At 39.0% G+C, this 13,200-nt stretch overlaps 1 protein-coding gene across 1 annotated transcript; it reads left to right on the top strand.

Annotated features, from left to right (window-relative positions):
* The first annotated feature begins 113 nt into the window (after nucleotides 1-113).
* ndufb9 (NADH:ubiquinone oxidoreductase subunit B9) lies at nucleotides 114-11,646 on the top strand. The gene is made up of 4 exons (XM_041241868.1): nucleotides 114-310; nucleotides 2,459-2,651; nucleotides 7,344-7,457; nucleotides 11,298-11,646. Exons 1-4 carry the CDS (start codon nucleotides 114-116, stop codon nucleotides 11,427-11,429), a joined length of 636 nt encoding a protein of 211 aa, XP_041097802.1. The 3' UTR covers nucleotides 11,430-11,646.
* Nucleotides 11,647-13,200: the final 1,554 nt, after the last annotated feature.

Raw genomic sequence — 13,200 nt, 5'->3', positions numbered from 1 at the left:
AATCAATCAATCGCTTGGATTAAAACGGTTTATATATATATTAACATGTAACTACCAGCGTTCCGTAGTACCTGAGATATTTGAAATGTATTTATAAACGGTTATATTCAAATATGCGTAGTTGGGCTTTTCTGATTGGCTACCCGAAGAGTTGTCCTCCAGTATCCCACAGTCCTATTGCCAGGACTGAAGGTGAATCGGTCGGCGAGTCCCTGGAAAAGATGGCATCTGGTTTTCTCACTCATCAGCAGAAAGTCCTTCGGCTTTACAAGAAAGCCCTAAGACACCTGGAGTCATGGTGCATATTCAGGTAACAGAAATGCTAATAATAGTTAATTTGTCGGTGTTTTCTTTTCAGGTCATATATGGGATTGTAGGTCTGTGCTGGGAACAAAAACAAAACCCAAAAAACAGGCCTGTGTCAGATCTGAGTAGAGAAAAAGAGAGAATAGCGGTCTCTAAATAGCGATGAGCTATCTAAGCTTATTAATGTGTTTTTTTTTTTTTTTTGTTTTTTTTTGAAATCGTAATTAGTTTAAACAAAAGTTGTCAGTTGCAAAATACAAACCCAGAGTGATGGAGTTGCTATTCTGGGATATTCTTAGTTGTTACTTGAACTAGTGCTAACCGTGCAAGATTTGCCCTTGAAATTGAATTTCAAAGCTTGCAAGAAAATATCTATCTGTTGTTGTCACTGAGCATACCATGTGATATTTCACAAAAGGGAGTTTTGTATTTGGCAACTCTGCAAATTGTGTGGTTCTAAGTGGAACCCAGGCATACTCCATTTCATCCATCATTGTAAAAATAGTTCATAGTTTTGGACAATAAATAATGCAGCCCAGATTAGTACAGTATTTTATTTAATGATGCCAATGTAATATGAAGTAGCAATACAATTTTCAAAGAAATGTGGAGCCGTTGTAGGTCAAATTCTCCTTTGGTGGTTGTTCTACCTTTTGAAGTTTCAAAAACAAAAATTGTCTCGGATACACAGAGATTAGCATGCAGCTTCTTTGACTGCCCCCACCCCAGAAATGTTTATATATATAATATATATATATATATATATATATATATATATATATATATATATATAATGTGTGTGTGTGTGTATATGTATATATATATATATATATATATATATATATATATATATATATAGATAGATAGATAGATAGATAGATAGATAGATAGATAGATAGATAGTTATTTGGTGTTTTTTTTTTCCTATTTCCATCTCTGAAACTTTTCCTCCCGTGCTGCTGAATGTCTTTTTAGCAACTTGAAACTTGCACCTTTTTAGCAATAATGTATATCAAATGAAGGGAGTGTCAAGCTTGGTTTGGACATTCTTAGTGAGTATCAGATTCTAGTGGTACTGTATATAGTCAGTATAGATCTTAAATTACCATACGTTGTCATGATAGAGATCAAATTTTGTAAGCATAACTATGGCAGGTATATTACTGACTTATTATTATATACCCAAAGTTGTAGATGTTTCTTTTATTAAAATGAGAATGGTTATTGCACAATTGACAACATATAATCAAAACAATTTTTAGTCCTAGCCTCCCAGGTCCAATGTAAGTGTGTACTGGTACCCAAAATTCCAGTAGGAGTCATTCAACACCAAATTGACAACATTTTGGTATCTTCCCCATCTCACTCTCTCAGATTCTTTTGATATTTCTGGAAGTATTTTAGGAAGAATATTGGCTCTCAACTCAAAATTTTACTTAGAAACCCCAGTTTGCTTAAAGTATTTGCTGCTCAGATGTAAACCTTGCTAAACTGATTAATTCTAATGTGTACCGAAATTGTGCCATTTCTAACAAGTGTGCCATATTTAAGAAGGATACATTTTATTCACTTATGACACTGAGAAGGAATACTTTAAAAGATGTATCCTCTTAAACATGTCCCCTTTTCAGTGCTCGTTTTTCATCCCTGGGTGTCCCCTCCATTATAGGCCCTTAACTTAAAAAATAATGAAAGCTGAGCTAATAATTTGAGATTCTTCCTAAAACTCTTCTAGGTTAATTCATATGCGATAGCAAAAGAATCTGAGACGGTGAGATGGGGACCATTGGTCCATTTGATGTGGAATCACCCCTATGCAAATGAACTGGAAATAGGTATGTGTGTCCACAGCTGTTAATAACAAATGTAAAAGCACTGCTCTGTCTCCTTGAGCACCACAGAGTACCATTGACAGCTGAATACTGCCAAATTAACCTTTATGAGATTTATTCGAGCCCCCAGGATTGCTTGTGTTACCTCAGTTTGCTCCCTGTAGGAAGGAAATGTAAATCTATACTGTATTCACTCACTTGCTTGCACCTTTCCATTCATGCTCCAAGTGTAGTTTCCCTGGTACAACTCAAAGAATATTGCACAGGTGTCTGAGTTTTAAAATGCATTTATGATGTGATTTTATTATTTGATCATTCAGGGACAAGTATCGATTCTATGCATGCATGCTGAGGGCACGTTTTGACGAGAACAAGGATGAGAAGGACATGGTAAAAGCTACTATGATGCTGAAAAGTGGTGAAGAGGAATTTTGGGCTAACCAGCACCCTCAGCCCTATATCTTCCCTGATTCCCCAGGTGGAACCTCTTATGAGAGATATGAATGTTTCAAGGTATGTAATCGGTGACATTACAGGATTTTAAGACACATATTGAATAGGCTGCTCATTTTAAAAAAAAAAAAAAAAAAAAAAAAAGTGTGTATATACACACACACACACACAGGTGAATGATTTATTTGCATCCTGAGCCGTTAAAAAAAAAAAAAAAAAGGCAGAGTACCACAGTAGTGACGTCAAGAAGTGATAATTTCGCTAGAGGAAAATATACTTGAACTTTGACTCATTCGACTCCTCGAGACAATCACTTTCAATTCAAGCACAAAATGTCTTGTTTTCAATCACTCGGCAATACCCATCATTACAGAAATGTTCATAAATGAGCAACAAAATGAGAATACGTAAAAAAAAAAAAAAAAGAATGATGTAAAGCTGATACATTCGTATCTCAGAGAAAGTGGAGAAGAACAGGTAATTAAAACAAAGTAAACGCAATCATCTAGCTGAAGCACTAACAGATAACGACACTGAACGTCTGTACAGCACCGAAACACTATGTTTAAAAAAAAACAAAACAATGTACTGCTGAATGTTGTCGTCTTTAATATTAGCATCACAAGGGTATCCATGTATTATAAGGAAAAAAAAAATAGATGGACCTCTCAGTACCTTCGGTCTCGTAATTTATGACGTCACAGAAACCCCAGACGAAATTGTTTTCCTGTAACTCACTGAGCCCATCTATTACACTATGTAACACAATTTTTGTTCCTGGGTAGTAAGTGCTATTTCCTAATTGCTTATGCCTCAAAAGTATAGAAAATGGCTATTATTCCCCACAAACTTTGCTTTTGTGACCAGGACAGTGATATTTTGAAATTGGCCTATTTCCAATGAGAAAACGGGCGAATTTGTGTCTCTTCTTTCACATAAATTCAGAAAAAACCAACAAATATATCCAAATTAACATGTATTTATACTAAAGTAATACAAAAATGACTACAAAAGATTTAGAAGGGAGTAGTTTTTCGAGATTTACGATTATACTGTAAATCACTTTCACGAATCAGCCCCCAGATGTAGTCTCCCATCATGTTCTCGTTATACTGTCCTTGGTAGCGGCGTTCAAAGTCTAGTATATCCTGGTGGAAGTGCTTGCCTTGCTCCTCAGAGTACGCTCCCATGTTCTCCTTGAATTTATCAAGATGAGCATCAAGGATATGGACTTTGAGGAACATCCTACAGCCCATTGTGCCGTAGTTCTTCACCAGAGTCTCAACCAGCTCCACATAGTTTTCGGCCTTGTGATTGCCCAGGAAGCTCCGAACCACTGCGACAAAGTTGTTCTAAGCCATTTTCTTTTTACTAGTGAGCTTCTTGGGGAATTCATTGCACTCCAGGATCTTCTTTATCTGTGGTCCGACGAAGACACCGACTTTGACCTTTGCCTCAGACAGCTTAGGGAAGAAGTCTTGAAGGTACTTGAAGGCTGCCGACTCCTTATCTAGAGCTCTGACAAATTGTTTCATAAGGCCCAATTTGATGTGCAATGGTGGCATCAGCACCTTCCAGGGGTCCACCAGTGGCTCCCACTTGACGTTGTTCCTCCCCACAGAGAACGCGGTCCGCTGTGGCAAGTCCCGCCTGTGGTAGTGCGCCTTGGTGTCCCTGCTGTCCCAAAGGCAAAGATAGCAGGGAAACTTGGTAAAATCGCCTTGGAGACCCATCAGGAATGCCACCATTTTGAAGTCTTCTATGAAAAATGCAGATATGAGTCCACTGGCAGTTGGAACTAAACTGAACTGGTGGGCTTAAGGCCCCTGTATTTATACTACTATTTATATTTCTAGAAAGTTCTAGAAGTTACTCCAAGTCTACTCAGCACTGAATCTATCTGGAATGTTCTGGAAAACAGGTACATTTCAAAGTATCACTGTCCTGGTCACAAAAGCAAAGTTTGTGGGGAATAATAGCCATTTTCTATACTTTTGAGGCATAAGCAATTAGGAAATAGCATTTACTACCCAGGAACCAAAAAAAATAAAAATAAAATTGTTACACTGTATTCTTTGAGCTTCTGCATCCAGCACTCAAAGAATATCACAGACATTTGCAGAGCTTTGAGATGTTATAGTAGTAAAGTAATGACTTGGATTGCATTATTGAGGGGGTTTGTTGATAAGACAAGTGATCTGGAGAGGATTTATCAGTATGCACATCCTTAAACAGGTATGTGAAAAATACTGTGAAGAAGGTGTGAGGTTTTGCTGGAGGTACAGTACAGAGTGTCTTTTTGTGATTCAGTGCCTTTTAAACCTGTTTTAGTCTGGTGGAAAAACAAAAAAAAATTAAGTGTAAAGTAAACAACGGTGTGAAAATAAATTGGACCTGACGTGCCTGACAAGCGCTGAATAAATGGACAGCTAAGGGTTAATGATGCTATTCAGTGTCACGTACACTACCGGTCAAAAGTTTTAAAACACCTCAATTTTTCCAGTTTTTATTGAAATTTGCGCAGTTTAATGTCTCAATGTACTCTGAAATTAAAGTATAGGCCAAATAAACAATTGGAGATAAAGAAATCATGGAATCGTTTTTTTTAATCTAAATTTTTGACTTATCAAAGTAGCCACCTTTTGCAGATATAACAGCCGAACACACTCGTGGCATTCTTTCTACAATGGAAATCAAATATTGTTCGGAAAGTTCTTCCCAACACTGTTGCAGAAGTTCCCACAAATGTGTTGCACTTGTAGGTTGCTTTGCTTTCACCCTTCTGTCCAGTTCATCCCAAACCAGCTCGATAGGGTTTAAGTCTGGAGACTGTGCTGGCCGTTCCATGATTTGAAGCCTACCGTCTTGTTCTTTTCTTCTAAGATATTCTGACAAAGCCTGGAGGTATGTTTTGGGTCATTATCTTGCTGTAGGATGAACCCCTGACCAACTAGGTGTATACCAGAGAGTATTGCATGGTGCTGCAAAATGCTGTGGTAGCCGTTTTGGTTCAGGGTGCCACTCACTCTGTGCAAGTCGACACTCTGGATCCAGCAAAAGAGCCCCAGACCATCACTCTTACTCCTCCATGTTTGACAGTTGGTGTCACACACCGAGGAACCATCCTGCGTGATGAACTGAAGATTTCAAATTTTGATTCATCGGTCCATAAGACCTTCTTCCTGTCTTCAGTAGTCCACTGGCGGTGCTTCATAGACCAGGCAAGTCTCTCTTTCTTATTTTGCCATCTTAGCAATGGCTTTCTTATTGCCACTGAACCTGTCAACCTGCAACTCGAAGTCTTCTCTTCACAGTTGAAACTGAGACTTGCTTACTTCGACCAGTGTTAAGCTGTGTTTGAATCTGTTGTCCTGTGAGCCGCCTATCACGCAAGCTGTTGACTCTCAGAAACTTGTCTTCTGATTCTGTTGTGGCTTTGGTTCTGCCAGATTCCTCCAGTTTCCAGGTGCCTTTTGATGATGTAGGAAACTGTACTCAATGACAACTTGGCTTTCTTTGCAATTTCTCTAAAGGAAAGACCTACACTTTTAAGGGTTATAATGGTCTGTCTGTCTTCCTTTGTTAACTGCCTTTTTCTCGTCATTATGATAGCAATGTACTACTTCCTACAGTACAATACTGTCCAAATAATGCTTAAGAGGGTGTATTAACACAGTCTGTTCCAACACTGCTTTTATACAGACAGAGGGTTTGTAAGTAATCAACAAAAGTTGGGACACCTGTAGGAATTGTTAGCATCAACTTTCAAGGCTTAATTTACTTCCATTGCTGCAGAACAGCTGTAAGTTGTTAACCCATTACTTGTTCCCGGAAAAAAGCCTTTTTATATAACTCTGAAATATACATTATTTTTCAGTTTTTGGTAACCTAAACTTTTTTTTTAACCTCTGGCAGTTTACTGCTTACCTTTGTACCATTTCAGGTTATTCACTGGACTTGAACTGCTTAAATTTCAATAAAAACTGGAAAAAAGGGGGCCTTCTAAAACTTTTGACCAGTAGTGTATACTTGTCTTTGGAACGACACAATGTGCTTCAGTTGCAGGGGTTTGCAGCCCGGGGGAATTCTCTTAAGCCCTGACATTACTTGTCTGTACCTGGCTAACTCCCTCTCTGTCATTTCATTACGAACAAAAGGCGGTACATTTGAAGTGGTTATTTTTCTTGCGGGGGCTGCAAGTGGCAACACCAGTTTGAACATATCATTTAACACTATTCCTTTTTCTACTAGCTGCTTTACCAATTCAGTTATTAAAAATATTACTATTGCTCCGCTCATGCGGGAAGCAGATTTGATATTATCGCATCATACTATCTCTTCAACTGCTAGCACATACCTTTCTAGGGGGAGAACTGCTCCACGGAAATTCATTTCTCAAAAGCAAAATTCAGGGGGTCCGACCCCCCTGAACAGGCCGTTTCGGTTACTGACCCACACAGTCAGCCCCCCCTTAAAACACTATCAAAAACACCCCAAAAACTATAAAATAAACTGTTTTTTGTTTTTTTTTTTCAAAGGAAAGGAGCAGCAGTAAATGAAATAGAGAACTGACTTTCCTTACAGCAGGTCACGCTCACTAAGCAACTCTGCCCACACACTCCCAGCATAGAGAGAGAGAGAGAGATTCTAGTTTTGCATGCATTTTGTAATCCATATGCTTGGTTTTTAATGTATGTTAACTGGTAAAAAGCTTCTGATATTTCTGGTCAGTGTGGTTCATTTCTTTTTTAGGTTCCTGATTGGTGTCTGGACTACTGGCATCCTTCTGAGAAAGCTATGTACCCTGATTATTTTGCCAAGAGAGAGCAGTGGAAGAAGTTGCGTGACCAGAGCTGGGATAGAGAGGTTGGTGCAGTAACTTGGCAAAATAGAGATTCAGTACAGGAACCAGTAATGTAGTAGTGGTATATGTGACGGATATATATATATATATATATATATATATATATATATATATATATGTATATATAGTTATTCTGGCTGTTTAGTTTTAGTGCAGATTAAGGCTGTGTTCAGACTGGGTACATTTAGCCAAACAAGTAAAAACATGTATTGAAAAGGCAGTCAAAATGACAGCTTTGGTGGTTCTAGATAGGTGGGATTATACGTTTGGTACAGGATGGAATCTATGTGTCCAAGCAGCGTTTAAAAGGCCCCAGTAGTGGTTACTGGAGTCAGGACCAACTCCAGGTTTAGTCAATTGACTAATTAGGGGATTAATTAGTTAGGTGTAAAAGGGTGTGAATGTGTGTTTCGTGTGGGTGATGGTAGGCGTGATGAAACGGGAAAACAAACTATTGGAAAAGGTATTTGGATTACGATTTGGTTTTGGTGACGTGGTAACAGGCTTAGCCTGCGTTTATTAGGTAGAAACATAATTTGTTTAGATAGGGCCCGAGATTGTGTTAAGTTTTGTTTTGCTTTTCATTGTAAATAATAAACAGATGCTACGGCTTTTCCTGGCATCCTGTGTCTAAAGTGTTTATTTGAAGAAGGAAAACGTATGACTGGAGGGCAGTCCGTCACTAATATATATATATATATATATATATATATATATATATATATATATATATATATATATATATATATATATATATATATATATATACAGTACCAGTCAAAAGTTTGAGTACACCTGGTTGAAACCAGGTTTTTCATGACTATGCTTTTAACTGTATAAACTTATTTATAAACACTTAATATTTCATTATATGATAGTGTACTTATATAAGTTGATAATCATAAGTGAATTGCATTCAAACATGTCAAAAGTCATTGCTGTCCTGAAACCGGGTAAGGAAACTCGCGTCGCAGCAAGTTACAGATCTGTATCACTACTTTCAGTATGCTACAAGGTCCTGGAGCAAGTGATCCTTAAACGCATCACCCCAGACGTTGAGCAGATCCTCCCAATTGAACAAGCAGGTTTCAGAGCAGGAAGAAGTACATGTGATCAGGTCCTGGCTCTAGCTACCTTCATCAAAAACGGCTTCCAGCAGAACTTTAAAACCGTTTTCCTGGATTTAACTGCAGCGTACGACACAGTCTGGCGCACAGGCCTCTTGTTAAAGCTGGCAAAATCCTTGCCATCTTGGGTTCCAGATGTCGTGGAGTTCCTGCTGCGAGACCGGAGGATACGAGTACACATGGGTGAAGAAGTGAGCAGGTGACGGATTCAGCAGAACGGTCTCCCACAAGGCTCTGTTCTCGCACCCACTCTCTTTAATGTGTATGTCTCGGACTTTCCTCGTACAAGATCCAGCAAGTTCATGTATGCGGACGACATCAGCTGTGTCACTCAAGCACAAGCTTTCAAAGAATTCGAAGAGCGTCTCAACATTGATATGGCAATCTTATCCGACTACTGCAAAAAGTGGCGACTCCAACCAAGCGTCACAAAAACTGTCTCAGCTGTTTTTCACCTGCACAATGCAAGTGCTTCATGGGAACTGACTATAGTCCTAGATGGTAAACTGCCTAAGTGCGACCACAGCCCAATTTATCTCGGTGTTACACTGGATCGTTCACTGATATTCCACGACCACCTGATAAAGACAGCCGCAAAAGTCCGCACACGAAACAGCTTGTTGAGTATGTTGGCCGGCATGTCATGGGGAGCACGAACACCGGTCCTCCAGTCCACAGCCCTTGCTCTCTGCTACTCAACAGCTGAGTACTGTGCCCCAGTCTAGTGTCGCAGTTCGCATGCAAAGAAAATTGACACCCATCTGAACTCTGCAATGCGGACCATCTTCGGCACTTTTTGTTCAACTCTGGTCCGGTGGCTACCGGTGCTGAGCAACATCACACCTCCACGCATTTGGCGCAAGGAAGCAGTGGTCAAAATCTTCAACAAGATCCAGGATAATCCGGCACTACCATTGCATGACTTTATCCTCCATCCACCAAAGGTGCATCTGGAATCTAGACGCCCAGTCTGGCTGTCACTTCCTGACCCTGATTGGTCATCATCAACCCAGTGGCAAGAGGAGTGGTTCCAGAGTGACACTCACAACCAAATCCTCATTGCCGACCCAACAGCCCGCCAGCCCGGCTTTGACCTGCCACTCCAAGATTGGACTTTATTCAATCGCTATCTTACTGGTCACGGTCGGTGTGCAGCGTGTCTTTATGACTGGGGCCTCGAAGACAGCCCACTCTGCTCATGTGGACAGAAACAGACAGTGCTTCACATTGTGGAGGACTGCCCGCTGACAAGTTTCCCGAGCGGACTCCGTGCTCTACACACAGCTGTTGATTCAGCAGTTGCTTGGTTGTGCAAGAAAAGCACGCTAAGAAGACGACAGATTAATGCTGTCTTCTCTTATGGAGCCATGTTAGACTCAAAATTCAAAGTTCTGGCTGTAAGGTGCCAGTTCTTATAGGACTTTCATATAAAGACCTATACATTATTCCTACAACTGTCTTCCATTGTTTTGGACAATGGGTTGCCACATCCTGCATGGGATGAATACATTATCTAATTTAACTTCCTTCTGCTGTCTTCATGTTTTAATTTCTTCTGTAAATTCTGATTGGATGCTCCGATCTATTTGTGATCCTGTAGAGCCCCTTTTGTGTCGTGTTCAGTTAAAGTCCACTGAGTAGAGAGCTCACTACCCCCACCTTTATGCTGGATGATCGGAAGTTGCTCCAGTCAATAGTTCACGTGCTGCCCTGCATAGTGTGTTCTCAAGAATGAGTCCAAAAGACAGATTTTATCGAAAATAGTTATTCAGGGCAATTTTGCCTACAGAAGGATGGTTTGCACCTTCGATGATTCTAATTTATTTACTGGTGACATCACCATAGCTACTAGTGTATGTTGTTTTTACAGGTAAGCCATATAATGGAATAAAACATTATGTAGTTTAAATATACGTTACATAGAACAGTAATCAAGTTTTTATAATTTAAATAAAAATACACATTTATGTACACGCTATTGATGTTGTTTGCGATATACACTAAGCTTGCATTGCAGCAGCCCTAACTGCGTCAGACTTAGACAAACAGTTTTATTTAAGTCACCTTTCCAAACAAGTTATCTGTCAGAGTCGCATACTACTACTACTACTACTACTACGAACTTACGCCTGTCAGGTGACCCCAGAGATTGGTTGTGTCCCCATGGTACATCAACAGCTGCTTGTACAGTTTGCATTCAACATTTTTTTTTGGTCATCTGGGCATTTAACAAAAATAATCCCAAACAGCAGAGGGATTTCTTTCAATACAGCTTACGCTGTACATTGCTTTGCTGTCGAGATGGCAAATGAAGAAATTAAAGGTTTACCTCTGGATAACACAAGCTGAGGGAGGAGGGGCAGACGGTGCTCAGTTTTTGAAATTCAAATTATTACTGGTAGCATATATGTTTCAAACATATTCTACCATAGCACTTCTGTTACAGTCTTGTACACTAGCTATTCAGTACATATTTAACTGGAGCACTACAGCCACTATAGGTATGTCCCCCAGTGCTTTGGCATAATATACCCTGCTCCAGTACATGGCAATGGCACATATATGGCACCATTTGTTTTAGTAATACGCATTATACCAATCAAAAGATCGAATTTTGCATGTGTCAAAAAAAAGTGTGTGTTTTTCTAAGGAGATCATGTTCAGTTTATAGATTTAAAAAATCTCACAAACGTATTATGTTATTTTTGTTTTCAGGTTAAACAGCTGCAGGCAGAGACTCCAGCTGATGGTTTGAAGACTGAGGCTCTGCCGCCAGCAAGGCAGGAAGGTGACCTGCCTCCTCTGTGGTGGCAATATGTCACTCGCCCACGTGAGCGCCCTATGTAATTCAAGACATTAGCCTGCAGAAGAAGGGGCCAAAGAGTCATCTATGTACTGATGCTTGCAGTTCGTGAATAGAGGATTTAAGATGTATATCCTTAATACGTTTCTTATGTTAATTAAAAACAAATACGTTACAGAGTGATTGTGTTCCATTAACCCTTTCTCATCTGCCTAACGTACCAAGTACGTCCTAATTAAAAACATGGTTTAAAAAAAAAAAGAGCCTGATTGCTGTTATTTCATGCGGGATTGATCATCAAGAAGTTCTTATGAATCATATTTAGTCGGTTGTTCCAATTTCATTGTTAGTGGGATAACATACCTTTGATGTGATTTTTACATTGTAGTTGGCGCTGCTTTATCGGGACGCTTAGGGAGAAGTAAAAATGTCACGAAATAAGCAGCTGTCCCAATTAAAGGAGAGGTATTTGAGACAAACTTAGTCACATTTTTTTGTTTCTATATGAAAAGAAAAAGAATGAAATCACATCACATTTGATTAAATGTTAAATACATCATTTAAAATGAATCTTTTTTTTTTTTTTTTAGTTCTACATAAATGAAAAATAATGAAATTTCATCTTATCACAAGACAAGACACCTGCGATGCTGACACGCCAACCTTCTTCGTGGTTTACTCAATTTACATAAATCACTCTACAATAACCTATCTTGCTCAGAAAAGCGGTTCATCATTTGAAAATACTGTATCCCATTTAAATCTAGTGATGTCACAATAAGACACAAATAGCATTAGGAAGAATTGTCTCAAACACTCAAACAATTGTTTTCCAAGATAATATATTTATTTTGTAGTTTGTTTAATTATTATTAAACAAACTACAAAATAAATATATATTGAAGTAACTTAACAAAATAGATGGTGAGTAAGCAGATTCAAGAAAATGCACAGAGTCCTTTTCTTCAATCAGTTGCCAGGTTTATTGAAATATGCAGAGAGTCTGGTCCCAGGTACAGGACAAACAGAATACTCATCATTACAATGTTTGCATGACATTAAATACCCTTCTGTATAGACGGTCCACCTCCCCTTTCTCTGACGCTTAACCAATGGTCAAGGTACAACACATTATTCTGTTAATTTAGTGTGTGTGTGTGTGTGTGTAGTCTAGTGTGACAACCTCTGAACTCAGTGCATTCTTCACCCTCCTGGAGAAAAAAAGGTCCATAAATCTGCCCCTTTGATCCCAGTGGCATTATCTCTTTCGATCTCTCTGAGAACCTCTGGGTCCAACGCCAGTCCCTGGGAGCCTTTTAGCCCCTTTATGCTTTGATTTCCAAAGTCTTACAGCCTGGCCCCTTCTGGTCCACAGCATTGTTATCTTTTTAGCTTGCAGTCAATGCTGGGCAAGAAACTTGTAGACACAAGGTCTCTATCAATTGTAAGCAGTACATGCAATTTGAACCAAACAGTCTACTATCTGCAATATTAGTCTCTTTTCAGAAAAAAACACCAGTATAGCTCTGCCAGTCCACATGTGTAGCAAACTGCTAATCAATTCTCAATCCATGTTTTCCAACATATATCATCTATAGTGCATAACGCAGTGGGTACAGCTTTAGGCAAAATGCTAATTTTCATGCAGAATACACTCCCTACATTTATTATAACAGAACTATATAACTCATTCCATATATGGAGTTGCTGTTTTTGCATAGTTCTGCTAATTGCATGTTTTTTTTTTGTTTTTTTTTTTTTTTTGTGTGCAAGCATTATTCATTTTCTTGTGTGCAAGACCATCCTTATCTATAT

Source organism: Polyodon spathula, chromosome 3, assembly GCF_017654505.1.
Source record: "Polyodon spathula isolate WHYD16114869_AA chromosome 3, ASM1765450v1, whole genome shotgun sequence".
Classification (NCBI taxonomy): domain Eukaryota; kingdom Metazoa; phylum Chordata; class Actinopteri; order Acipenseriformes; family Polyodontidae; genus Polyodon; species Polyodon spathula.
Note: the sequence above shows the minus strand (reverse complement) of the source record. Positions and strands in the feature narration are given on the sequence as shown.